The sequence below is a fragment of the Coptis chinensis genome, unplaced genomic scaffold, assembly GCF_015680905.1.
Source record: "Coptis chinensis isolate HL-2020 unplaced genomic scaffold, ASM1568090v1 utg73_pilon_pilon, whole genome shotgun sequence".
In the NCBI taxonomy this organism is placed as follows: Eukaryota; Viridiplantae; Streptophyta; class Magnoliopsida; order Ranunculales; family Ranunculaceae; genus Coptis; species Coptis chinensis.
This window is the reverse complement of record NW_028238182.1, coordinates 177,492-201,519: the sequence shown is the minus strand read 5'-3', so window position 1 is coordinate 201,519 and position 24,028 is coordinate 177,492. Positions and strand designations below refer to the sequence as shown.

General features: G+C 38.4%; 4 protein-coding genes across 6 annotated transcripts; 1 reads left to right on the top strand and 3 right to left on the bottom strand.

Annotated features, from left to right (window-relative positions):
• Positions 1 to 121: 121 nt before the first annotated feature.
• LOC147472801 (putative protein S-acyltransferase 23) lies at positions 122 to 9,289 on the top strand. The gene is given in 14 exon segments (XM_086588253.1): positions 122 to 512; positions 592 to 732; positions 816 to 928; positions 3,415 to 3,494; positions 4,063 to 4,226; positions 5,643 to 5,781; positions 5,875 to 5,974; positions 6,505 to 6,565; positions 7,655 to 7,732; positions 7,878 to 7,976; positions 8,187 to 8,265; positions 8,359 to 8,507; positions 8,951 to 9,101; positions 9,104 to 9,289. Coding segments are annotated over 14 exon segments (1,614 nt in total). The 5' UTR covers positions 122 to 287; the 3' UTR covers positions 9,139 to 9,289.
• Positions 9,290 to 9,920: 631 nt separating this feature from the next.
• LOC147472800 (sugar transport protein 5-like) lies at positions 9,921 to 12,095 on the bottom strand. The gene is made up of 3 exons (XM_086588255.1): positions 11,508 to 12,095; positions 10,762 to 11,394; positions 9,921 to 10,620 (listed from the first exon to the last, which is right to left on the bottom strand). The coding sequence occupies exons 1-3, from the start codon at positions 11,955 to 11,957 to the stop codon at positions 10,183 to 10,185; spliced, it is 1,521 nt and encodes a 506-aa protein (XP_086444381.1). The 5' UTR covers positions 11,958 to 12,095; the 3' UTR covers positions 9,921 to 10,182.
• A 474-nt stretch (positions 12,096 to 12,569) lies between these two features.
• Positions 12,570 to 17,442, bottom strand: LOC147472799 (Ribonuclease II/R family protein). 3 transcript variants are annotated; one of them, XM_086588252.1, is made up of 7 exons: positions 17,130 to 17,442; positions 16,871 to 17,058; positions 16,738 to 16,791; positions 16,590 to 16,658; positions 14,389 to 16,476; positions 13,609 to 13,680; positions 12,570 to 13,521 (listed from the first exon to the last, which is right to left on the bottom strand). In XM_086588252.1, the coding sequence occupies exons 1-7, from the start codon at positions 17,263 to 17,265 to the stop codon at positions 13,093 to 13,095; spliced, it is 3,036 nt and encodes a 1,011-aa protein (XP_086444378.1). In that variant the 5' UTR covers positions 17,266 to 17,442; the 3' UTR covers positions 12,570 to 13,092. The 3 variants fall into 3 exon arrangements, with proteins under 3 accessions (XP_086444378.1, XP_086444376.1, XP_086444377.1); XM_086588250.1 differs by having other exon boundaries at positions 16,871 to 17,067; positions 17,130 to 17,402; XM_086588251.1 differs by having other exon boundaries at positions 16,871 to 17,052; positions 17,130 to 17,402.
• A 206-nt stretch (positions 17,443 to 17,648) lies between these two features.
• Positions 17,649 to 23,778, bottom strand: LOC147472798 (potassium transporter 7-like). Its single transcript, XM_086588202.1, has 10 exons — positions 23,225 to 23,778; positions 22,694 to 22,922; positions 22,318 to 22,566; positions 22,086 to 22,136; positions 21,686 to 21,946; positions 21,014 to 21,066; positions 20,814 to 20,928; positions 20,370 to 20,624; positions 19,116 to 19,638; positions 17,649 to 18,751 (listed from the first exon to the last, which is right to left on the bottom strand). Exons 1-10 carry the CDS (start codon positions 23,501 to 23,503, stop codon positions 18,217 to 18,219), a joined length of 2,550 nt encoding a protein of 849 aa, XP_086444328.1. The 5' UTR covers positions 23,504 to 23,778; the 3' UTR covers positions 17,649 to 18,216.
• Positions 23,779 to 24,028: the final 250 nt, after the last annotated feature.

Sequence of the window (24,028 nt, the reverse complement as noted above, 5' to 3'; positions counted from 1 at the left end):
TTGTTATATTGTAAAGAATGACAACTATTATTAATATTTACTAACATAATATCACCGAACGTTTAAAACGTGTATTAATTAAACATCGCATAATTGCCTTATTGCTAACAATGCACTAAACATAAACACAATGAGTGTGAGTACAAAAATGAGGTTGCTCCAACGCGGGTGTGGACTCGGTCAAATGGAGGCTTCTACCTAAACTAATATATATATAATTAAATTGTCCAATCTTTAAAATTATTAAGCCCTTGCACCAAACGAAAACGAAGCTCAATCTCTGGTAAATGGCGGAAATCCAAGTGGTTAGTACAACAGAGTTCCAAAGTAGAAACCCGAATGGTGTGGAGATAACCGATGTGTTCTCTGCATCTGCTTATGGTGATCTAGACCAACTCTGTAAATTCGTCGAACAAGGTTCCTCTCTGTCCACACCCGATGGAAATGGTTACTACCCCCTCCAGTGGGCTGCTCTTAACAACTTCCCCGACATTGCCAACTTCATCATTCAGGTACTAGCCTACTTTTTTATTATTATTATGTTGCCGCCGTATTAAATTACTTGTCTTTTTTCCTGTTTGTTGATTCAAGCACGGCGGCGATGTCAATGCCACTGATAATACTCAACAGACCGCTTTGCATTGGGCCGCCGTTCGAGGCTCCATTGCTGTTGCTGATGTACTATTGCTCAATGCTGCCAGCCTTGAGGCTCCCGACCTCAATGGATATCGGGTAACTACTTTCTAATTCTACCTACATCTCATTCTCATCATAACTCTTTCTTTCTCATTACTATTCCACTTGCTTACAACCAGGCAGTTCATGTTGCTGCTCAGTATGGACAAACCTACTTCTTAAACCACATTACTGTTAAATACGCTGCCGAATTCGACACTCCTGATAATGGTGGCAGGACTCCTCTTCATTGGTATCTTCATTCCCTATATACTATATACTACTACTATTCCTTTTATATATATGTATCCTAACAGTTTCTTATAGTTTTCTTCTTTTGCTCTCAAGTTACTTGAGGTGGATCTATCATTCTGATGCAAAGCCCTCCCTTTTGAATTTCCATTATGGAATAAGCTTTATAGAAGCTTGTCACGGCCCAGTTATAGGTCCGGAGGAATGAATGGGTTGTTGGGGCCAAAAAGAAGTCCAAAGGGGGAGGCGTATGTAGAAACCATAGAGCGGAGGATATCAAATAATTGGCTAGGCGGTGGACAGGTGTGTCTCGATGTAGAGGACACGTGGGAATAGTAGAGCTGATGGATGAATGGAAGATCAAAGGTTAGGCGTACATAGCGGAGGACCTAGTATAAGAGAGAGAGAGAGAAAAACCTAATAGAAGAGAGAGACTAGTAGAGGGAAACTAACAAAAGAGAAGAGGAAGAATTAGGTCATAACAAAGCTCAAACTAGGAAGATCTGTGTCTGACTCAAACCCAAAATCCTTGTCCAGAGCTCATTTGGTTGCTTTCGTAGATTGATAGATGATACTTGAATATGCCCACCGACTCCATATTTACATTCTACGGTGGATACTAACATCTAATACTTCACGGATACGACCTTATAGGATATACATTTGTTTCCTCAACTCTTAGTAGTTCTTATTATCGTAGTATCGAAAAAAAGAAAAAAAACCATAAAGAGTATATACCTTCGCATGGTTCTGCAGGGTATTATAGTTTCTGATGGTCCTGGCTTCGGGGATTTGCAGTGGCGTTTAGCGACGCTTCCATTACGCCATAGTGGGTTAGGTATCTATTGTGCATTTGATGTATCTGCTTTTGCTTTTGTGGCCTCCCGTTTTCAGACTTTAGAGCTTCAGAATCACATTCTTAAGAGTTGTGGTCCAGTGCCTATATGTGAGATCTTTGATGATGCTACCAGTGCATTGCGTCTCTGTCTTTCCGATTTTGACCTTGATTCTCTGGCTGTGAATGCTATTGCCCCCTCAAAACCACAAAAAGTTTTGGTGGAAGCTTTTTACGGTAAAATAGTTGTTAGTCTTGAGAGGGAGTTTGAGTTATCTACTCGTTAGAAAGGCAGTCATTGGATGCTTGCAGTCGGAATATGCAAAAGATTTTTTACTTGCTATTCCGATAGAGGGCCTTGGACAGCGTATGTCACAAGTGGAGTATCATGCCATTCTCCGATACCGTCTTATGATTCCTCTGTACTCTGATGGTGGTCTTTACCTTGTATGTAAAAAGAGTAGATTAGATGCTTATGGGGACCATGCAGCACATTGTAGACATTTTTCGGGTTTTAAATACCGATATGATCATGTTAGAGACATTTTGTGTGATGCATTTTGGAGGACTGGAGTTCTAGTGAAGAAAGAAGCTCCTGTTAACTTTCTTACTGATCTGAATGAGGATAGATCAACACTTCGGCCTGCGGATGTCTTAATCTATAGTTGGTCTAAGGGAAAACATGCATGTGTTGATGTAACTAGAATTTCTCTGTTGGTAGGGTTGGAGAATGGTGGCTTTGAGGTGGGAGAAGCAGCTAAGAGAGCAACGACAAGGAAGATGGAGAAGCATGATGAAGCTTGCAAGGCTAACCAGCATTGTTTCATCTCGTTTAGTTTCGACACTTTCGGTTTCTTGGAACAACAGTCTGTTGAGCTCCCTGACTTGAAAAGTTATGGGATGAAGGTTATGACAAATTTGGTTCTAACGAGTTTGTTTTTAGAATGATAGCATTTGCTATTCAGAAAAGACTTGCGGCACAGCTTGTTGCACGTTTGCTCTAATTATTTGTAAAATTCGTTATCATTATGAAAAAAAAAAAAAAAAAAAAACTCTTGATAGTTCTTAACGATCAAAGAAAAAGTAAAAAACTCTCCATATGTATACTTTACTAATTACTACCATATAACAAAACATCGGTTTTATTGTTAATATCCTACAGCTAAATATGTTGTATCTACACATTGAATGTCCTAAGAGTTACAAATATCATTAACTTGGTACAATAATACGGAATACTAAACTTCATATGTCAAAGAGTTACTGATATCCTTGTCCTAGATTTAGAAAATGAAGAACGAAATCCTCCTTTTGTAGTATAAGAGTATGATTATAGAGATATTTGAAATCATCTCTTCCGATAGCAATAGTACATGTACTGGTGCTACTATAGACACTCTGCTCTTGAATGCTTAGTGGTTTTTGGAGGTTCGTGGTTTTGGTTGTAATAAGGAACAATAGAAAGAATCCTTTACATAAGATTATCATTCTTTACCATTAAAATGTTTTGAATATTTCTGTAGGTTGTAGAATTGGAGGGGTTTGGTTTAACTGAGTTATCTTAACATTTGCAAGAGTATCCAATAAGATCCTTAGGTTCCAATTAGTGACAGGCACTTATTTCTTGGTTTCACTCTTTTGCTGTAAACCAGGGCTGCTTATAAGGATTTTGCAGACGTTATAAGGCTACTACTGTTTAGAGATGCATACCAAGGGAGGCAGGATAAAGAAGGTGTGTAGCTAGGTGTTTTTCCTAGATCATTAGCATTTTTCTCTTATTTATGGTTCACTATCATCCTCACTTCTCATTGAATCTTTTTTTTTGTATGATATGCTCTCATTCCTGTCAAGTTGTTTTGAGCAATTGTCTGATTCATATTCTTTCCTCATGAGCATAGGAGAACATTTCATGGTTCTTGTGCAATGTACCAGTAGGGATCTCATCCTTGGTATTTATAGGAACTCGAAAAAGTTCTAATCAGGCCATATATGCGAAATCATTTGCAAGAAATTGATTATAGTTAGAAGTTTATTTTTTGGCTTTTTTTACCGCATGATCTTAGATACGAACCTGATGTAGTAATTAACCCCTCTTGGTGTTAACATTGTGATCCAAGGGTTGAGGCGAGTTCTTGTGCAACATGCCTGTAAAGGATATCTTCCTTAATATCTGAAGGAATCCAAAATCTGGATGTGGTGATAAGTGATAGCTGAATTATTGTCAGTTACCAAAATGGTCTTCTGTTAGGGACACAAACTTTTGTGTTTTTTATTACTAAATTTTTAGTGCTTGCTTTTAGGGTGTACACCGTTGCATTGGGCTGCTATTAGAGGAAATTTGGATGCTTGTACTGTACTTGTACATGCGGGCACAAAGAAAGAATTACTGGTCAAAGACAATGCTGGGTTTACTCCTGTTCAGCTTGCTTCTGATAAAGGCCACCGGCATGTTGCCTTTCTCCTTGTATGTAGTTGTATTTCTATTTCCTTACATCAACATATGCGTGTGTGTCCCATGTGTATATATAGCCACAGTCTTGTTTAACTTTCATTATGTGTAAACCGTACATCCTTGCTTCTATAAGGTATCGCCTTGTGCTATACCTACATCTTACTGAAAGAAGAAGTACCTCATCCTCACTTCATTTAATGTGTATGAGGTACTATATGCTAATCTCACCCACAGATCAATATAGAAATGGTTCTCTTTAAGCTGTTGCTCTTTCAGTGAAGAGTGTGTGTGTTCTTTTAATCTTTATACTATAATGTGAATTTTTTGTACAGAGAGATGCTTCTAAAGAGTATGAAATTATAGTTTTCCTTTCGAATTTTCTAATTACTGATACAGTGATACTGAAGCTGCATAGGTGATGAAGAAAAAGAGATTTTTGTATTAAAATGCTGATAAGCAATTGACCCTTATTAAACGCTTGACGGCTTGAGGGTGGATCAGGATTCAATCTTCTTGACATATAATTCATTTAATCAAAAGAGAAACCATGTCATATTTTGATGGTGCATTTAGTCTGCCTTAGCATCATGCCCTACTTGGGAAATGACTCTGTCAAATGACCTTCGGTCCTTGTAGAGTTTTAGAGCCATTCTGAACTCAAAATTTGAGCAGTACAAATGTGAGCTCTGTAGTGGTGAAGTAAGAGTGTCCCTTTTACAAGTGTAGTAGACTATGCAATTTAACCACCAAATTTGTCTCCTAAGTCCTAACCAGCGTAACAGTGTTTCCATCACGAACTTCAGTTGACAAGATATCACTAACTTGGAGTCTTCAGGATGCCCTACTAGTATCCTCCAACCAGCTCTTTTATCTTCTTTGTAACACATCCTCATGAAACCCCACTTGGAATGTGTTGTTGGTTGATCTTTCCAGTTTACTCAAATTTATTACTTGGAATGGTACACATTTACACCTATATTTTCTCATAGTCGGTGAATTTAAATGAGAGATATGTTCGATAATATGTTGATGGGAATATGAGTTCCTTAAAGAAGCTGGAAACAAATGGTGCATTGGTTAAACTTCTGTCATAGTTGGTGTTTATCCATATCTCTGACAATATTTTTCCAGGTAACATGGACACGCCATATTTAAAAAATAATCCGTGTCAGATACGTATCCACGTGTCCATGTTGGACACGACACACTCACATATTGTATGTGATAAACCTTTATTTTTTATATTTCTCCATGTTGGACACTTTGTATTTGTGTCAAATGTGGATACACGGGATAGACGTACCCATGTCACTGTGACTTAGATATTTTTAAAGTGAGATATTACTTATTTTTACTATATTTTGTAGACATGTACATATTAATCTACCACAAGTTAAACTCTGCCTAATTTGCATTCCATGTTTGTAGTCAAATGCACGGCGGAAACATGGTATTCTTTGTGAAGATAAAGTTTGCATTGGGAAAGTAGGATCGATAGGATATGCTCCTATTCTATTGTTTACAATAATTATTCTTGCTGTCCTCTTCATCAACTCAGTTCTTGTAGGTGGGTATTTTATCAAGAAATTATAGTATTTAGATGAGGGTTTTAGTGGTGATTTCAAAGATTAAGTTACTATTTGTTTTCCACTGCTGCTAGCTCCTGATTTCGCGAGGGTTACTGCTGCTGTTGGACTTTGGGGATGGACTGCTGTATCTCTTGCGTTTGGGGCTCTTGTAATGTTCTACAGATGTAGCAGGTATTCGTAAAGGTAGCTTATCAGTCATGTTTGTCTTACTCTGATTCTTTCTTGACCAGTATAGCATGCATCTCGTGCTTTCTGTTAAAAGCATAAGCACAGGGGCTGCTCTCGAGCCATTCCAGGCCTATGCAAAATGACTATCTATAACTTGTAGCGTGTTAACTTGTCAAGTACAAGCCATAATCTTCCACGGATTGAAAATGTTTGATTTGCTGTAACCTCATTCATCCGCGAGACGAAACCCACCTTTTTGAAGACATATTGCGACATGTGTTCCAAAGCACCTGAGTCATATGACGTCAGAAGGTGAATTTCTTCTGGTGAGTTTAACGAGGTTGCATTGATGCAGCCATTAAATCCAGAGGTAGATGACCCAATCTGTTGATTATGATGTGTTACTTTTATGAATTTGGGTAGTTGCCGTGCATATCAGAAGACCTTTTTGTTCAGACAGCTAAAACTACTTCATTGTGGGAATCTATATACTGTTTGAGAATGTTTTCACAGTAATTCTTTTTCCCTTGCAGCAAAGATCCAGGTTATGTTAAGAAAAGCTCGGGTGGATCAGCTAATGATACAGAGACAGAGGTGTGCTACTAAGACGCTCTGTTGATCATTTTAATATATTATAGTTCATTCTCTTACAAGGGAAAGAGCTGATTTTATATGAATGAGTTTTTTCTTTTGTGATCTTGGAGATCACCTAGTATCTGTTTGGGAATTTGAAATATAAGTTATGAGTGAAAAGAAGTAAGTTACAAAATGCTAGGAACATAGAATTGTTCATGGACTAGAAAAAACATCCTAGAAAAATAGAATTGTTCGTGAACTAGAAGAAACATGGACACGTTCAAATTTTGAAAGTGGAAGAAAGGACTGGGATGAAAGTTTTCTTGTTAGCATTAACATGCTTACAGGAAAATTCTGTGCTAGATCTATGAAATGTCAAAAGGGAAAATATGTGATGATTGTTTATTTCGAAAGAAATATTTATTTTGGCCAAATGCAAAGCATAGCTGGTGTAATGAATAAAATCTCTGAAGGTATCGGTCTTCTAGATCAAGGCTAGACATTTCCATCAGAGCTTTAGTTCTGTCTAGACTATGAGTGCGAAAAGAAAGGTCTAATAAGTTTGGAGGTGGTGGATGTGTGCATAAATCCTTGTTTATTAAGAATTGTTGTGAAAGCTGGAAAGTTTTTTGAGGGAAAATGATTTCTATAAGAAAAGAATGAATGAGGAAAAATTATTGAGATCTTGAAGGGGTCTGGGATAATGATTAAGCATCCCATTGTAATCAGAAGGGCTTTCTTTGCTGACAAATTACAAAGCATATAAAATGGCCTAGTGGTTGCATTATCAAGAGATGCATTGTAATGCTTTCAAGCAGTGGGCCCATTTATGAGGACACTCAGAAATAAAATTTGCCTTTTCATGTCACAGGGTAAAAAAATTGAAAAAGCAATCTTCTCAAAGTTCACTTATTCATTTGGAAGTTTAATGATTCCATTTGGAGTTAGCACTTGATTTTCTCTCTTGCCATGGTTATTCGTGGCACTTAGACATTCTCTCTTCCTGAAACTCGTCGTACTCTGATCCATTTGCTGTACCTGTTAAATAGCGTGTTCTTCTTCATAATCTGATAGTTGTTACGTTTTTCCTGGCAATGAATATTTCAGGATCCATTGTTGAATATTGATTTAAACACTTCCGCTATTTGGACGGGAAATTGGTCTCAACTATGCCCAACCTGCAAGGTCTTCTAAGATTAACTTGTCGAATTCTTTCGGAAACATGTGCAAGAACAATGATAATATTTTGATCCTATCTCTTTGCTCATTTAGACTTTTTCCTTGTGCCTTGAAAATTATTTTGACTATATTTTTGCATCTTTCTCATCAGATAATTAGACCTGTTCGCTCCAAGCACTGTCCCACTTGCAACCGCTGCATAGAACAGTTCGACCATCACTGCCCATGGATATCTAACTGTGTAGGGAAGGTGTGTTATTGATCTATTACAACTTGGTAGAAGAGTACTATGACTTGCTATGGAGTTGCGAGATACTATATTTTATCAAGCACTTGATGACTGCAACTAGCATCATCTTCACAGTAGATAATAATTTTTTGAGGGAGTGGGATGTTAATTTATAGTTTTGTTTTCCAAATCAGTTCTCATCAGTTTGCTTTCCTCTTCTCCTTCTGGCAGAGAAATAAGTTGGACTTCTTTGTGCTTATTTGTATGGGAACATTGACATCATTAGTCAGCGGTGTCATTACACTTCAAAGTATGTGCACCTAAAACAGAATCAATAGAGTAATACATCTATCGGTGCTAGACTTGTATCGTTTGGCCTAAGGATTACATGTTTGTATGTCAGGAGTTTGGATAGGACTTCCAGCGCCACAATCATCTGGAAGATGGGTGCAACTTACGTTCATCCAACATCCTGGCGCTACTGCATTTCTGCTTGTGGACACAATTATTCTGATTTTGGTTGCAACTTTGACCATTGCTCAGGCGTCACAGGTACTTGGTCCAACCATAATTTTCTTCATTTGTGAGAACGTTTATAGTACATGACTTATGAATGGAATACTAAAGAAGGATTTATGACATCTTTAGTATTACACTGACAAAATCTGCTGTAAGCAGACATGCTTCTATTAGATAATATCCTTTGCTGGAGCTGATGCTCATATAAAAGCAAAGAGGGAATATTGGTGCAGGATGACTTTGATGATAACAAGTACATAATTGTGCCCTCTTATGTTTTCTCTAATTGATTTTGCTTCTGAACTTATTCATGACAAATATCAGACATTGGCATTACAGTTTAAGTAGTTATAGAGAACATTGGCAGTTATCATGTTTACATCGTATGTATGGAGCAATTTCTCATGATACAGGTCATGCACTTACATTCTAGTATCTTGTTAATGATATACAGATCTGTTCATAATCTTATGCAGATTTCACGTAATATAACCACCAATGAGTTAGTAAACAAGGGTCGTTATGGGTATCTTCAAGGTGCTGATGGACAGTTCCGCAACCCTTATAACCACGGTTGCCTCAAGAATTGGTCAGATTTCTTCATAAATGGGTACACTGCTGATGATGAAATGCTTGGCTTAAGCTACGGCAGGGTACCAATTAGAACTTAACATAAGATTTTTTGGCATGACAAACTTAGCACAAGGTTCTTGATCAAATTGGCTTGGCTACTTCATTCTCGAACTATCAGTTTAGAATTGGCGTGGATTACGAATTTCATCTGAAAATGCCACAGAGAAGTTGTATCCGCTAGGCTGTGTGAGCTGGTCCACGTACACATATCTCTATGTGGCTGAAGATAGATGTTGGATTTGAATCATTATTACAGAATACAGCAGCATCGTTACAGAATTCACCACCAGTCATTTGAAACTAAGAGGGACTCACGTGTGAGCGTTACATAATAGACACTATATTGTTAGCGTTCTTTGTAATATTCAGTTAGAATCTGCCGCTTTGCTGGGCCATATCACTATATCAGGTTACGTATGTTGGAAGTTGTCAGTAGGAAGTCCAAAGTTCCGTGTTTGTTGAGTGAACACAAAGTATCACGCTTTTTGTAACCTTTTCTTCTCTGAAACATTAATACAATTCTGAAACTTCTTAAAACGATTTTCCATCTTTACCTTTTCATTTTCCTTGTGATACATAGGTCCCTGAGGAAAAAGTTGTGATGGTTTCACTTCAATAGAAAATGAATTGAAAGCACTTCTTTGTCCATATCGAAATAGCAACGTTTGCGAGTTGCGTTAGGGAGTCTTCTACATGTGTTTGTAAGTTGAATCATGGAATAGTCGTTGTGCATGTATGCAGCATAAATTACATTTCACCAAATGAAAAGTTTGGCAATAATGTAATTTATAGTACGCCATTAAATCATCTTAGCAAGTAGCAAACGATTAGTTTATTCCACTTATGGTTACAGTGATTACCAACAGAAAAGTTGATTGGTTGAAGTTTCAAGTTTCTGTACATCTGTCTGGAGAAGTAGGATATTCTGTCAAAAACCACATTTTTTTGTATGTTCATCTCTGGCGAGGATAGTGATCATGGATAAATCTTCAAAGTTGGTCGGCCGTTCACAAAAAGGCGCCTTTGAAAAGGGTTAGTCCTCATAGCTCGCAAAAGAGGGAATGACTGAAAAAGTCTAACCAAGTACTTTCCATGGTGCTCCATTGACATACCGTTGCCAGTACCAGTGTCGCTTCCAAAGTGCATCCATGGCCTCTAGAGGAACTCCTTTAGTCTCAGGAACGAACAAAGCAACAAAGAGGGTCATTATCAAGATCCATGCAGCGAAGAACAAGAAAGCACCATACTTGAAGTTGCATAACATGGACAAAAATAGTTGAGCTAATATGAATGTGATCCCAAAGTTAACAGCAACACCTATACTCTGACCGGCTGGTCGGACTTCCAAAGGCAATATTTCGCTTGGGATGAGCCATGTAAAAGGACCCCACGACCAACCAAATGCAGCAACATAGAAACACATTAAAACCAGCACTGCTGTAGCCGATGTCCCACTGACAGGTTTATCGCCAGAAGCCCCAACTTTAAGTGCCAATACAGTCGCAATAGCCACCTGCACCATGTAAAGAGTATATCTGAAGACTCACTAAGGCAGATATATACCCGGATAACATGAGCTCCAGAAAGGAAAACTATTACTACTACTAAAATATTTTAACTAACGTTGTATAATATGTGTGGAATATAATCAAACCTGGCAAATGATCATCTGTATCCCAGCTTCCAGAAACAGAGCCTTTCGACCGCAACGATCAACAAAAACACCTGACAATGTGATGGATAAAAGGTTAACGACTCCTAGTACGACGGCTGCTAGTAGAGCTGATTCACTACCCATTCCAATTGATTGAAAAAGTACGGGTGCATAAAATGCAGTCACACTGATTCCAGTGAGTTGTTGGAATAGCGGGATTGCTATAGATATGACTAAATGAGGTCTATATTCTCTCCTTAACATCGCCTTGTACGCATTTTGCTTCACAGATTTTGTTGCTTCATTTGAACAGATAATTTCGTTAAGCTCAGCTTCGACGTCAGAGTCAACCCCTCGGACTTGCACCAAAGATTTTCGAGCTTCGGGAATCAGGCCGCGGCCAATGAGACTTCTAGGAGTATCGGGAATGAAAAGCACGCCGATTATCATGAGAAAAGCAGGGATTGCACCAATGGCTATAGCTATGCGCCAACCCGAGTGGCTGTGCGGAGCCACTAGAAAATTCATCAGGCAAGCAAGCACAACTCCAGCCTGGAGAAAGAAGTCGAAACATGCATTGAATGCACCGCGCCATCTTGGTGGTGCCATTTCATTCAGGTAGACTGGAGCAGCCTATAATAGATATGCATATGATATTATTATCACCAAATAAGGATTGAGATTAAAAATGTATTTGTTTCATACGTTAAATGAAATCACCATATAATAAATAACAAAATTCAGACCTGGTTTGTGAAGCCTATTCCAAAACCAAGCAAGAGGCGACCCGCTAAGAGCATTGGAACATTGACAGCAGCAGCATTAACAGCAGTACCAATCAAGAAGACAATACCTCCCATCAACAAGGTTGCTTTGCGGCCCATTTTAGCCGTTGTGCTTCCAGCAACCAAGGATGAAACTAGACCGGCTAGGTACAATGAAGACGTGAATGCTGTCACGACATGGCTATCGTACACGCAATAGTAGTCCCTCTTAGCATCAGCCATCTTCTTCAGCACTGATGGGAAGAAAGTTTCTAGAAAAGGTGCCATGGTTGTCACGCCTCCTGAAACACCTATGTCGTAGCCGAAAAGCATGCCACCGGAAGCCGCTACAATGCATGTCAGGATTACTGACGGTGTAATTTTTATTCTATCATGGACATTTCTATCCACCATATGCCACTCTCCCGACATTTTTCTTTTGCTTTGCGAGAACAAATGACGACAATGCAAAGCGAGTAGTCCCCAGAACTCAGAAAGAAGCAAACTTCCTGATTACACTCTCCATCGTTTTTCTTCTCAAAAGTAAAAACATGGGCTGGAGCGTTCAAATGCCGTTAATATCTCATGTTAAAAATAGGCGGCAACCATAATTGAGCATTGTTGTTTCTTGTCCATTAAAACATCGCCTGTTTAGACGGAGATTTTACCAACATGGTTGACTTAAAAATGACAAACCATGTAATAACTCGTAATTACAAGTTTACAACCCATACCGAGAACTAATCACTGTTGTTTCGATTAAAAAATTTACCCTATATACAGACCTATAGTTCACTGGCTAGTTCTACGATCACAATTTTTGTGGCACAGTACCATTATACTGTACCTCTTTTTAAAGATAATTCTAGATATATAAAAACAAAATACTACCAACAGGAAATTTTCAACTCTAATGGAATAGATTGAAACGTCATTCCCAGCTTTGATTCATGGATATAAGATTTTGCCACCTACTAAAGCAAACGTATAAAACAACCTTATACCTGTATCCATAGAACAAGTAGAAACGAAAATTGCGAACACTTGACGCCAAAAACAATCTTAAATGGAAGAATTCCCTGCCATAAACATGTCGTTCAAATTGAATTAAACATCCAACACCTTACATGCAAAAAACAAGGGGCAAACAAAAACCACTACCCAAAATTCAAAAACATATTTGGGCATGTTAAAGACACCCTAACAGGAGACGTGGGTTGGAACTGACAAAGAGCAGTACAAATCCCCAGCTGGTAACAGGAACTGATCCACAAAAACAAGGATCAGTCCCCACAAGTGGCTCATTTAAAAAGACAGCCACTAGACCTTAGGCCACTGCCAAAACCCTATCCTTACCTACAGCTTCCCAGGCATCTTCAGAAAGCTACTTATTCACAGCACATCTACCATAACGTGTCCGTTTACTGCATAATGCTTATACATCGACTTCAAATCAACAATATTCCATAACTGATTGAAGTAGAGTTCGAACTTTTCCTTTTCCCACCATACAGAGCTTAATGATATCCATCCCAATCACAAGGTTATCACATTGCAAGACGGAGGCCTACCTTAAATAAGAGCACATGTACAACCTCGCCCCTATATCAAGTGGCCCATCACCCCCTCCAATTGCATGGAGAGCAACATGAATGGTAGAAAGAATCCTAACAGTCAGGGGGAAAGCAGCGGGATCAACTTCATTTATGCCCGAAATTCCAGGTTTATCAATAGGCCCATCGTCCTTGTGTACTATCCCTTCACTTCCTACTTCCATAACCACCTCCTTCCCATTGTTATCATGCATAAAGAGCTCCCCTTCCAAATCACACGAGTTGATGACCAATGCAACATCTTCAAGTGGCCGAAACCTGCAGTAGCTACCTTTTCTTAAAGAGCGTCTGTTTGCACATAAATTAAGCACCAACGTAGAAGTAGCCTCAAGCCACTCAACAGTCAAGCCATCAACGTCATCATAATGGATCCTTCTCTCAATCTATATGCATATAACAAGAGCTGTCAATTAAAGGTGTTATTCAATTCACATAAATAATAAGAAAAAGAGTGGTAAACAATTCCTTACTGCGAGGTTGTGAATGTAGATAGACATGAACTTAGGGCCGAGACCCAAAACTCGAGCTTCCGCTACTAAAGTCTGTTTGAGAAAAAAAAACATGAGAATTCCACCAGATGCTCGAATAAACATATTAGGGATTGATACATTTCAATCCGTACAGAACGTCCATTTCCGAAGTTCTTTGCTTCTATCTATATGGACAAAGACTACAGAATAATAAAACATTTAGTGACAAGAAAAATAAAAAGTAGTTTTTATACCAAACATTACTCCTTCACCCTCTAGGTTAGTGTATTTATGTAAAAGGTGTGGAATTCAAATTGAGTAACCAAACACCATATGCTGTAATAAATAAATGTAGTAGAGGTTTGCATCTCCTAACGAGTAAAGTAATTAGTCAACGAGAATACACCACAATTTTTCCTGTTCCAGCAGCTAAATCAGGGACATCACATTTTATGATTAAAATACAAAACCGTCAAATACAAACGAACCCAAACACCCACTTGGAAACCTGAACGGAACACCTATATGGCTATATGGGGCATCTCCTATTGAGTTGGCTATAAACTATATCATTTGCAGTGAAGGCTGACCATGTTCTGATAGTTTAAATTTTAGATCAAGAAGAAGCTTAGATGCAAGAACCAGACCAAAGAAAATCTATATAACAGGTACAGCAAAAAAAATTCCATTTCAACCAAATCATGAGAATAAAATTGTGGAAATAATTCAAAGAATCCATCAGAAGAAAATGAAGAATGCGGGACAGAAAAGAAGATATACCTCTTTCTTTTTCAAAAGCGCCCACATGTAGAGTTTTGCACCAGCATCCTCAGCATGCCTGATTACCTGTCTTCTCTCATTGCAATAAGCAGCAATTTCTGCAATTTTTTCCATACCAGGAACTCTGTGGTTCAAAGCAGTAGCAGCCAATGCTTCCCTACATTCTTTGGAGTTAGCACTATGTGTATCAAAGTAAAGGCTGCTGAAACATTTTCTCCCTATATCCTCCCCATTGATACATTTAGACATCGCTGTTTGTTGCTGAAGATATCTTTCTTCAGCTTCAATGGCAGCAGACAATGTCCGCTGCACTACAATGTCAGGGTACCTTCGGAGTGGTGAAGTAAAATGTGTATAGAGAGGCATTGCTAAAGCATAATGAGCCCACTCATTCTCTCTGTCTCTAAAATCACCAGTACAGAAGTACGCTGCTGAATTCATTGGCCTTGAAGCATATGATATAAGAATATCATATAACACAGGATCATTCTTGAGCTTTTCTTTAACCTTTCCCAACGAAAGGTTAAACTGGCCGGAAGAAGAAGTATCCAACTCTAAACCGTGCTTAAGCCAAAATACTTCAAACTCTTTGAGCTTGCGTGCATTAGGTTCTGGGTGCCTACGCAATAATGCACAATCAGGATATGCTCTAGATATGATTTCTGCTGCAGTTTTATTTGCCAAAAGCATGAATTCTTCAACAAGAAAGTCAGACTCTGTCTGCTGAGATAGCCTACTGTCGTATGGAATTCCGCATTCATCAAACAAGCAAAATGGCTTGGAGCTTTCTAAATAAACAGCACCATCTCTATACCTGTTCTCTTTCAACCTCTTAGAAATTTCAGTAAGGATTTTGACAGACCCAATTACATCTACCTTTCCAAACTGACCGTATACCTCAGGAAACTGACTAACTACTGTATCATGCCTCTCAACATCCATCAACCCGTCGATGATGTACTGAGCATGCTGGTAGGACAGTTTACAACATGAACGAATGACAGTGCGACCAATCCAGCGATCAACAACGTCCCCAGCAAGGTTGCAATCAAACATGATAGAATAGGCAAGCCTATCTACACCAGGAACAAGTGAACCAATGTTTTCTGAAAGAAGAGCTGGCAGCATAGGAATCTTCTGACGTCGGAGATAGACACTCGTAGATCGGGTTTGGGCTTCTATGTCCAATGGAGTATCCGGTAAAACAAAATATGAAACATCAGCAATGTGCACACCAATTCTGAAAATGCTATCAGAGACTCTTTGAACTGATAGAGCATCATCAAGATCAGTAGCTGTAGAAGGGTCAATTGTAAGTGTGCAAAGATGTCTAAGATCTTTTCTTCTTTCTAACTCCTCGGCAGGCACTTCCCACGGGAATTTTGGAAGGTTGGAAAGTGATTCAGGAGAAAACTCAGTAACGCAAATTGAATTTTCAAATAGGATTGCTGCAAGATGTGGCTCAATTTCTCCCCCTCGCCCAAAACTATGCATAACACAGGCATGCGGTAAAAGACTGTCTTCCCTCCAATTTTCAATCCGAACACCCACTAACTCCATCGCGTCACTCTTCATCAATCTTTTCTTGATGTATTCTGGTAAGTCTCTCAAACAAACCAACATTTTAGGAAACTTTGCATCATTTGGTATCAATTCAATGAATTCCTGATTGGAATATGAGACAAAAGTCTTATTTTGGTTCGTCTCCTTCTGAAAGCCTTCTCCGCCAGAAGGCCGCCATTGGCTAACACCAAGAAAGCCAACAAGGGCATCACGGCGAGGCGACTTTTGAATGATAGCTACAACTCTGCCGGTCGGACGCTTAGATGGAAAAGCACTAACTAAGGCACAAATCTTTCCTATTGGGCTTGAGGGATCTGAAGACGAAGAGCTATTTTTGTTAGGGTCGTCATTGCAATCATCTACTTTTTCCTTCAGGTTGCAGTTATCACCAACCCCTTGGACCTCTTTGGCGAGTAAGACCAAACCATCCAAAGGGGTGCAATTTTTAGTGTGGCCAGCAGACCCTTTCAGCCTTGTCCACAATGATAAAGAATCCAATTGAACTGCTACAAGGTCTCCTTCCACCTGCAACAACAAATTGCATCAAACAGAATTCAACTTTGAAAACTCTTTCGTGCATGGTAGGGGAGGCGAAAAGTCTAAAAACAAAATGAAAGATAAAAAAAAACACTCCTTACAGCTCTGTTTTGAGCTGCACCTCCGCTAATAAGAACATCTATGGGCAGCCCATCTATTGTACAGTAAGCCTGCAATACAAAAACTTAGTAATCTACAGAATAAGAAAGTTAGTTTTATACTAGCGGAGTAAAAAGATAAGATAGACACCTCAAGGCGATTGTGAGCATTCACACGAAACGCTGCTACGAAGACATGGGCATTCTGCAGAAAAGAAAAGAGTGGTAAAACAAATTCTAGGAGCATGTGATAAGATATATTTAAGGTCGGTAATAACAGTAACCTGTATAGCAGCATTGACAAGTTGAGGTGACCAATGAGGCTCAAAACAAATCCTAGGCGTGTGGGCTTCCAGGTGATTTGCGTATCCATTTGGGGGAGGAGAAGATCTAAGAACATGCAAGTGTGGGAGAGAAGTGGAAGCAACAAGATCAAGAGGAGTTGGGTCCCCGTTGGTTGAATAAACTGTGGCTGAAAGAACTGTTTTTTATCAATGATAGAAATAACAATTTGAGAGTTGAACTAGTTATTAGTTTGTATACCTGAAGAAGAATTGTTTATGATTTGTTGTTGTTGTTTAGAACAAGTACGTCTATTGGGTCGACGCTTCTTCTTGTAGTCGTTGGTGCTGCTTCTCTCCAAGTTCATCATAACTTGTTGGGGCTCTTCCATCATCATATAAACCCTCCTCCGATCAAATCTTTTGAGGACAACAAAACTAACAAACAAAAAGATCCCGTTTTTAATAATAATAATCAATTCAAATGTTGATAATAAATCGATAATGATGTTTTGGTCGGCTATAGACAACAACAACAAGCCCGCGCCGACTATTTTCTTTTATCTTTTTTTCCCAACAACTACTACTACTGGGCCTTCACAAAAGCCCGTTTGTTCCTTCTTTCGGTTCAGATACCTGCTTTTACTCCCAATTTTCACCTTCAACATCATACTGGTTTTCACCAATTGGTTTTAAGATGTCCATCTTCAATAATAAAACAACGACAGACTAATATTCAAAAATAAAATTTGCAGGAAAGGTAAAACAATTTGACAAAACAAAAATCAATATCAACACTTTTCATACACAACAAACAATGTACTAGGCAACATGTGCTTCAGTTTATCAAATATGGATACCTGAGATGAGGTAACTGTGATGCTATGACTCAGCTTACAACATTATTAGTTATCACCTAGAACGTATTAGCACTGTCAGTATGAGCTACAACCACAAAGAATCACATTCTTCTATTTCCTTTCAACAGAAATGCAATCACAGGAGTCTGTTCAACTGATATCCATCGTGACAACGGAAACGCATACCCAGTTATAAAAAAAAAACCTACAAAAGATTAGTAAAAGTTTCTGTCTGTTAGCGTGAACTGGGAGCAGAAGTAATTGAGTTAATCAGTTAAAGCATCAAATGCAGCAGCTATTCTTTGCCAAGTATCCCAGCTGTTGTTGCCTTCACTTCCGTGTGAACAATCAGTGTTCTCGGTGTTTTGGCCTCGTTTAACAATATTCCCAGCTCAAACACGGTCTTTCAATCCAACTGCAAATGTAAACTTCGACACCAAATAAAATGAAACGAGAAGAAAAGGCCTTTAGTTGGGTGGAAAATCAGCTTCAGACCATGTATGTCATGCCAACTTGCATCAGATTAGAGTGCGGTACACTCAGATTTGCAATTCCCCTCCTGCAGTTCTTTCTCAAGAACGCATAAAAGTAGTTTATAGCCAATTTCTTGATAAACCAAGAGTCCTTCCTTGCTCTTATATCTCCGTGACCAAGAAGATAAACGACTCCGGACTCTTTGGCTTTTCGAATGAAAGAGAGCTCCCTCTCAAAACTTTGCTCTGCATCAAATACAGCCTGGTCCGCCGGAACAGGCTTCACCTCACCTGAAGTGCTTGCTTCTGAAGTAGGTTTGTCATTGCACCTAAAATCTGCCAACAGTGGGACACCAAGTGAATAAACACTTCCATTCGGTGCAATGAGCACCCTAGAAAAAGATGCCTCATTGTCAGACTCTGTGTCTTCATCCCCATCGCTCTCTAATGACCGTTCCTGAGCTTCCCGTCGGATGAACTTCTCAAGGCTTTCAATCAGGAGCTGCTCAAATGTCTGGTGATTCTCTTTCCGCACATCCTTATAGCCATACCTGAAGATATGCACACAGCAATAAGGTAGATTTCCAATCAATAAATTTATTTTTACATTGTTCAACTGGTGATTGGAGTCTTAGAAAGCACAGCAACAAACAAATTTGACTGTAATTAGGGGAAACATATAAAGATGAGCTATAACTAGGATTTTATTTATTTTTTGATAATTAGGAATTACACATTTGAAAAAAAAAATGGAGTTCAAGTCTCTCCAATTTTTGTCCCAGAATGGATTTGCAACAAATATCGAATTTAACATTCACGGGTTCTCAATTAAACCAATACAGAATGAAATTCAGATAATGTTCGGATTGCCAAGGTAATAAGTTTATGCAATAACATATAATTCATTTTAGGTACCTGGCAATGCAACGGAATATGTGATAGCTCTTTGGACAGACCCGCCGGAATAGAAATCTCTCACTTTGAGGTACGACAGGAACAGGAACGTATTTTATGCACACAAATATTATCATAGAGTGGATAGCAGGAAGAGTGGTGAGGAAATGGCCGAAAATTGCTGGCACTCCCTTCACCAATTCATTGTAAAGCAATCCAATGCCAGGAGCTCTTATCGTCCCAAGATTGCAACCTAGTTCCCGCACTAAGTCCATTGAGAGCTTCTGCTTGACTTCAGTCTCATACTTAAGCTTGCTTCCGTAATTCCAGATATACATAATGAAAAAGAGAACTACAGCTAAAACCAATATGACCCAACTTCCATCTCCCACACTCCACAAAACTGATGAGAAAAAGGTCAATTCTAAACCCAAGAAAAAAACCAGAAAACATAGCACAGTGATGATGTTTATCTGCCATACAAGAAGCATAACAATGGTTACTAAAATTGTTGTCATCATCATCACTCCGAGCTCAGCAATGCCTGCATAACACACCTCATATAAGACAACCACAAAATCGGTGGAATAAGGGTTAAATAGAGCAACAAATAATAATTCATACAAAAGTAATCATATATGGCCAGAAGTTTATGGTGGTCAATAAAAAGCTTTAAGTGATTATCTTTGCCGAATCAATACGAGAAGATTATGCGAGGCATAACTGCAAACTTATTCTATGTAGGTGTGGATATATTGCCTAGCTAGCGTAATAGCTTGTTTTAATATTCTTGATTCTGATATAGGATATTTAATTCTTAAATTAAGGGCCCTACGACCATGTGATACTATGTTATGGACCCGGAATCAGCAGAAAATTTCCCAAAGACGGTTCTCATTTTTCATTCCATCCTTTTTTTGAAAGTCAAGTTACCCTGTATTTTTAGATATAGGGATAACCCCTGATTCACACTGAAACTTGTTCACTTGCACAGTGTGATATTACACCTCATCCTTTTTCCTCACTTCACCACTTTATACTCTTCCAAAAGCATATGAACGACTTGATAGGCAGAAAAATTCATGTTTAGGGAGGTGATGTTTCAATCACTTTTAAGAAGCTCTCAATGAAGGACTCCGCTTATTACGCATCTCAATGAAGGACTTATATGTTGATTCAAAGCAATGTAAAAGCAACTCAATAAAGTATTTTTATGTTGGTTCAAGGCAATGTAAATGTACAAAAAAGGAACTAGTTGAGATATTGAAGAGTTACCATACGCAGTCCCCATCTCATTTATGGATGCGAAGGTTTTAACAAACACCAAACAAAGTACCAGCAGAAACCAGTTGATGACTGGAATATAGATCTGACCCATAAATTTTCGAGATGTGTGAATGATTTTTAGGCGAGGAAAACAACCAAGTGCTGTTGATTGTTTAATGCATGAAAATGTGGCTGTTGTCATTGTCCGACTGGCGATCAATGCAGCAATATTAGCTATGAACAACACTGGCCAGAACATGCCACCTGTAAACAGCAAACATCGAATCCAAGATTTTATATAATGGGGAGAACTCGTAAGCTCTTAGCACATACACTACGGGTATAGTATTCTAAAAAACCAAAATAATTAATCGTGTTCACTACATGACAATTCACATTTCAAAATTTGCCAAAATATTAACACATTCAATCTACAAACATTTTAGAGCTTACTTGGAATAGAAGAAAAGAAAACTTGCTCATAGTTGCCTAGGTTTTCCATCAAGTATGCAGCTTGACCAAGATATCCTAGGAGAAGGCAAGGCAGAACCAGAAACACAAATGTGACCTGCAATGACCAATAACAAGCAAATAATTAGCCACTTTGGACGTATGGAATAGCTAATCCTGCACATATTTTAATTTTTCTTTACCTGAATCAACCTGACAGGAAAGTAGCAAAGGTCTGCAAACATCGCCTCGGAACCTGAACGTAAGTGGATATTAGTATTCCACAAAGAGAGAGAGAGATTGGTCTTGAAGATGATGAACTATTTCTCCAGATGGTTTCACATGAACTACTGAGGAAATCAAATTGCATGCCTGACATTGTCTCACTATGTGTAGTGAAAACTGAGTTATAATAAAGCGCTAGGTGTGTACAAAACCCTGACCGACAGACTAAACAGGTGAGGAGTGAGGAGGAGGAGTGAGGAGTGAGGACCACATTCAGGCAAGTAAGATCCCCAAAAGAAGTAGGGCAAATAGTTACTAATGTCTCCAAAATTATGATTCACAGTTTCGATGAAAGGCTTAGGTTATCATGTTGCATGTTTGACCATTATCCCTACACTATTTGTACAGTCATTATTAAGTTATGATAAAGAGAAGAATATGTGTGTATAAAAAAAACCTGGCTGATAGACTAAACCAATGGTGACCCGTGACCCTATACAGGCAAATAAATTTTTAAGAAAATAGGACACACAGTCTAACACTTAAAACTCCGAATAAAATAAACATACTCATAGAGTCAAATTCAGATACTATTTACTAGAGAAATGGATATGAAATTCACGGAATCCAAAATTTCAAAGTGACTTGACCTGTTGCACACAGAAGACAGCCACCAAGAGAAAACCAAGCCTGTGTTGAATTCCTTTTGAAATAGTAATAGATGTGTACTGGGTTGAAAGCCCTTAATACCCCTCTGTCGTATTTTATTAGGTTATAGATCCCAATGCCCCCAATGGAACAAAACCAAATGAACAAAGCAGGACCTACTACGAGTCCCACTTTGCTTGTCCCATACTTCTGTACACAGAACAAAATTACAAGAAAAGCAGCCGAAATCATCGCTACCTGGTCTGCAAAAGAACAGAGGAAACCGTTATTTTGTATGCTATCTATCTTGTCTCTGACCATTGCCAAAAAGAATTATGATACGAAAGAGAATTATCTATGAAGACTTCATTGACTGACACACTTGGCAAACGAAGCATGTACCTTGCGTAACTCCTGCTATTCCAACCTTTAAACCGCCCACAGCTGACATGACTGCACCATCCATTAATAGAAGACCATGAGAAAAATTCTAACTCATATTTGTGCATCAAAAAACCATTCTTCATATTCCACTAAAGTGTCCTACATAACTAATATCAACTCTAGTTCTAGCATTGTTTCATAAATGATTGATCCAAACAACAGAAGGGCATATTTAAATAGATTTCAAAACCTGACATCGCTGGGGTAACAACTCCATCAGCTATTACCATAGAAGTACCAGCCAGTACTAGCATCAGAAGAAGCTTTTTCAGTGTCAGTGAAGTCTCAAGGCACTCCTTAATTTTTAAAGACCTCTCAAGTTCCGGTGATGGAACCTTCAGCCTGAAGCTAGATATGCGGGTATCAGAAGGTAGCTGGTTTGGGAGAAGACTGACTTTTGCATGCCTACAGATCAATGAATACACCGCAAATGTACCACCTGCAGCAGTTACATGTGGAACCATAGGACTTCAATTAGATCCCACCATACAGGTGTGAGTGAGTGTGTGCATGTGTGCTTGTATATCTGTAAAAAAAAAAAAATGGCCATAAAATCACCAGCGTACCTTCACCATCGTCATTAGCCCAAAGAACAATAAATATGTATTTGATCAGTGGTACCAATATTAAAGTATATAAGACTAGTGATAACGCTCCAAGGACATCTTCCTTCCCATTAATAGGAGATTTGCTGAACATTACACTGAAGGTGTACAGCGGACTAGTTCCAACATCACCAAATACGACCGCAAGTGTCTGGAAAGCAAGCATGATGTTCTTTCCCAGAGTAAATTCCTGCAATTATATCTGAAGAATTCAGAGAGTAAACTCTCAATTTAATTTCGTCACATGTCTAGTGCATTTTCCTGCGGTGTCAAACACGATACCCAATATGTATCACCTCTCTTAAATGTCTATAGATATCAAGACTAGCATAAGTGTTCTACTATAAACTCCATTTATTTCCTAGTATGAAATATCTCCTCACTGTACAGATTTAACAGTAACACAATCACTAGTAAAAAAAGCTGAGTCATTGTTAATTGAATTTCCATAAATTTTAATTGACAGTATTAATTCAATAATGGAAAATGTACCTCGTAATCATTTCTATGAGCACCAGGAACTTCGAGAGCTTCAACATCGAAGGAATCAATACGAGGACCGGTGCGAATCAGCCTCTGCTCACCACTATCGTCTTCCTCAGAATCCATACTCATTCTCCGAGGCAAATCTTCATCTTCATCTTCTTCTTCTTCGTCGTCATCGAAATCTGAGTCGTCATCCTTCTGAAACACCCATCTCGATTCAGATGAATCCGTTGCACCATTTGATTCTCTATCTAATGATAATGATAATAAACCTTCTTCCGCCATTCGATTCTCAAACACCCATCAAAACTTATGATCTTGTCTGAACGAAAACCATAATAAATCAAATAAAAATCAGTTCTTTATATATATTTAAGTGTTTATTATTACAATATATATTTTTCTTTGAATTTTTTTTTGTTAATTGGTTATAAATTTGTGTGTTTTTCTGATTGGACAACACATTAGACAGTTAGGCACCTATTTGTAACACCATTCTCTCTATTCACTACTTATCTAGGCTCTGTTTGCATTGCAGTGTGAATAGAGAGTCTATATTCAGGAATTGGTGACGTAGTAGTCATGTTTATTTTGTATAGATATTTGGTCTGTTTAAAACGTAGATACTCTAGTAAGTCCTTTGAATTGTAGAAATACAAAAGTGTGAATAAACAAATCCAAAGAAAAACGTGTTTTCTATCCATGAGAGAAAAAAAAATAATAATAAAAACACATAAAAAATGTTCTCCGTATCTTTTTTTCCTCCTTTCTCTCTTTCTCCTTCATGGAAATCATAGTAATAGAACCATA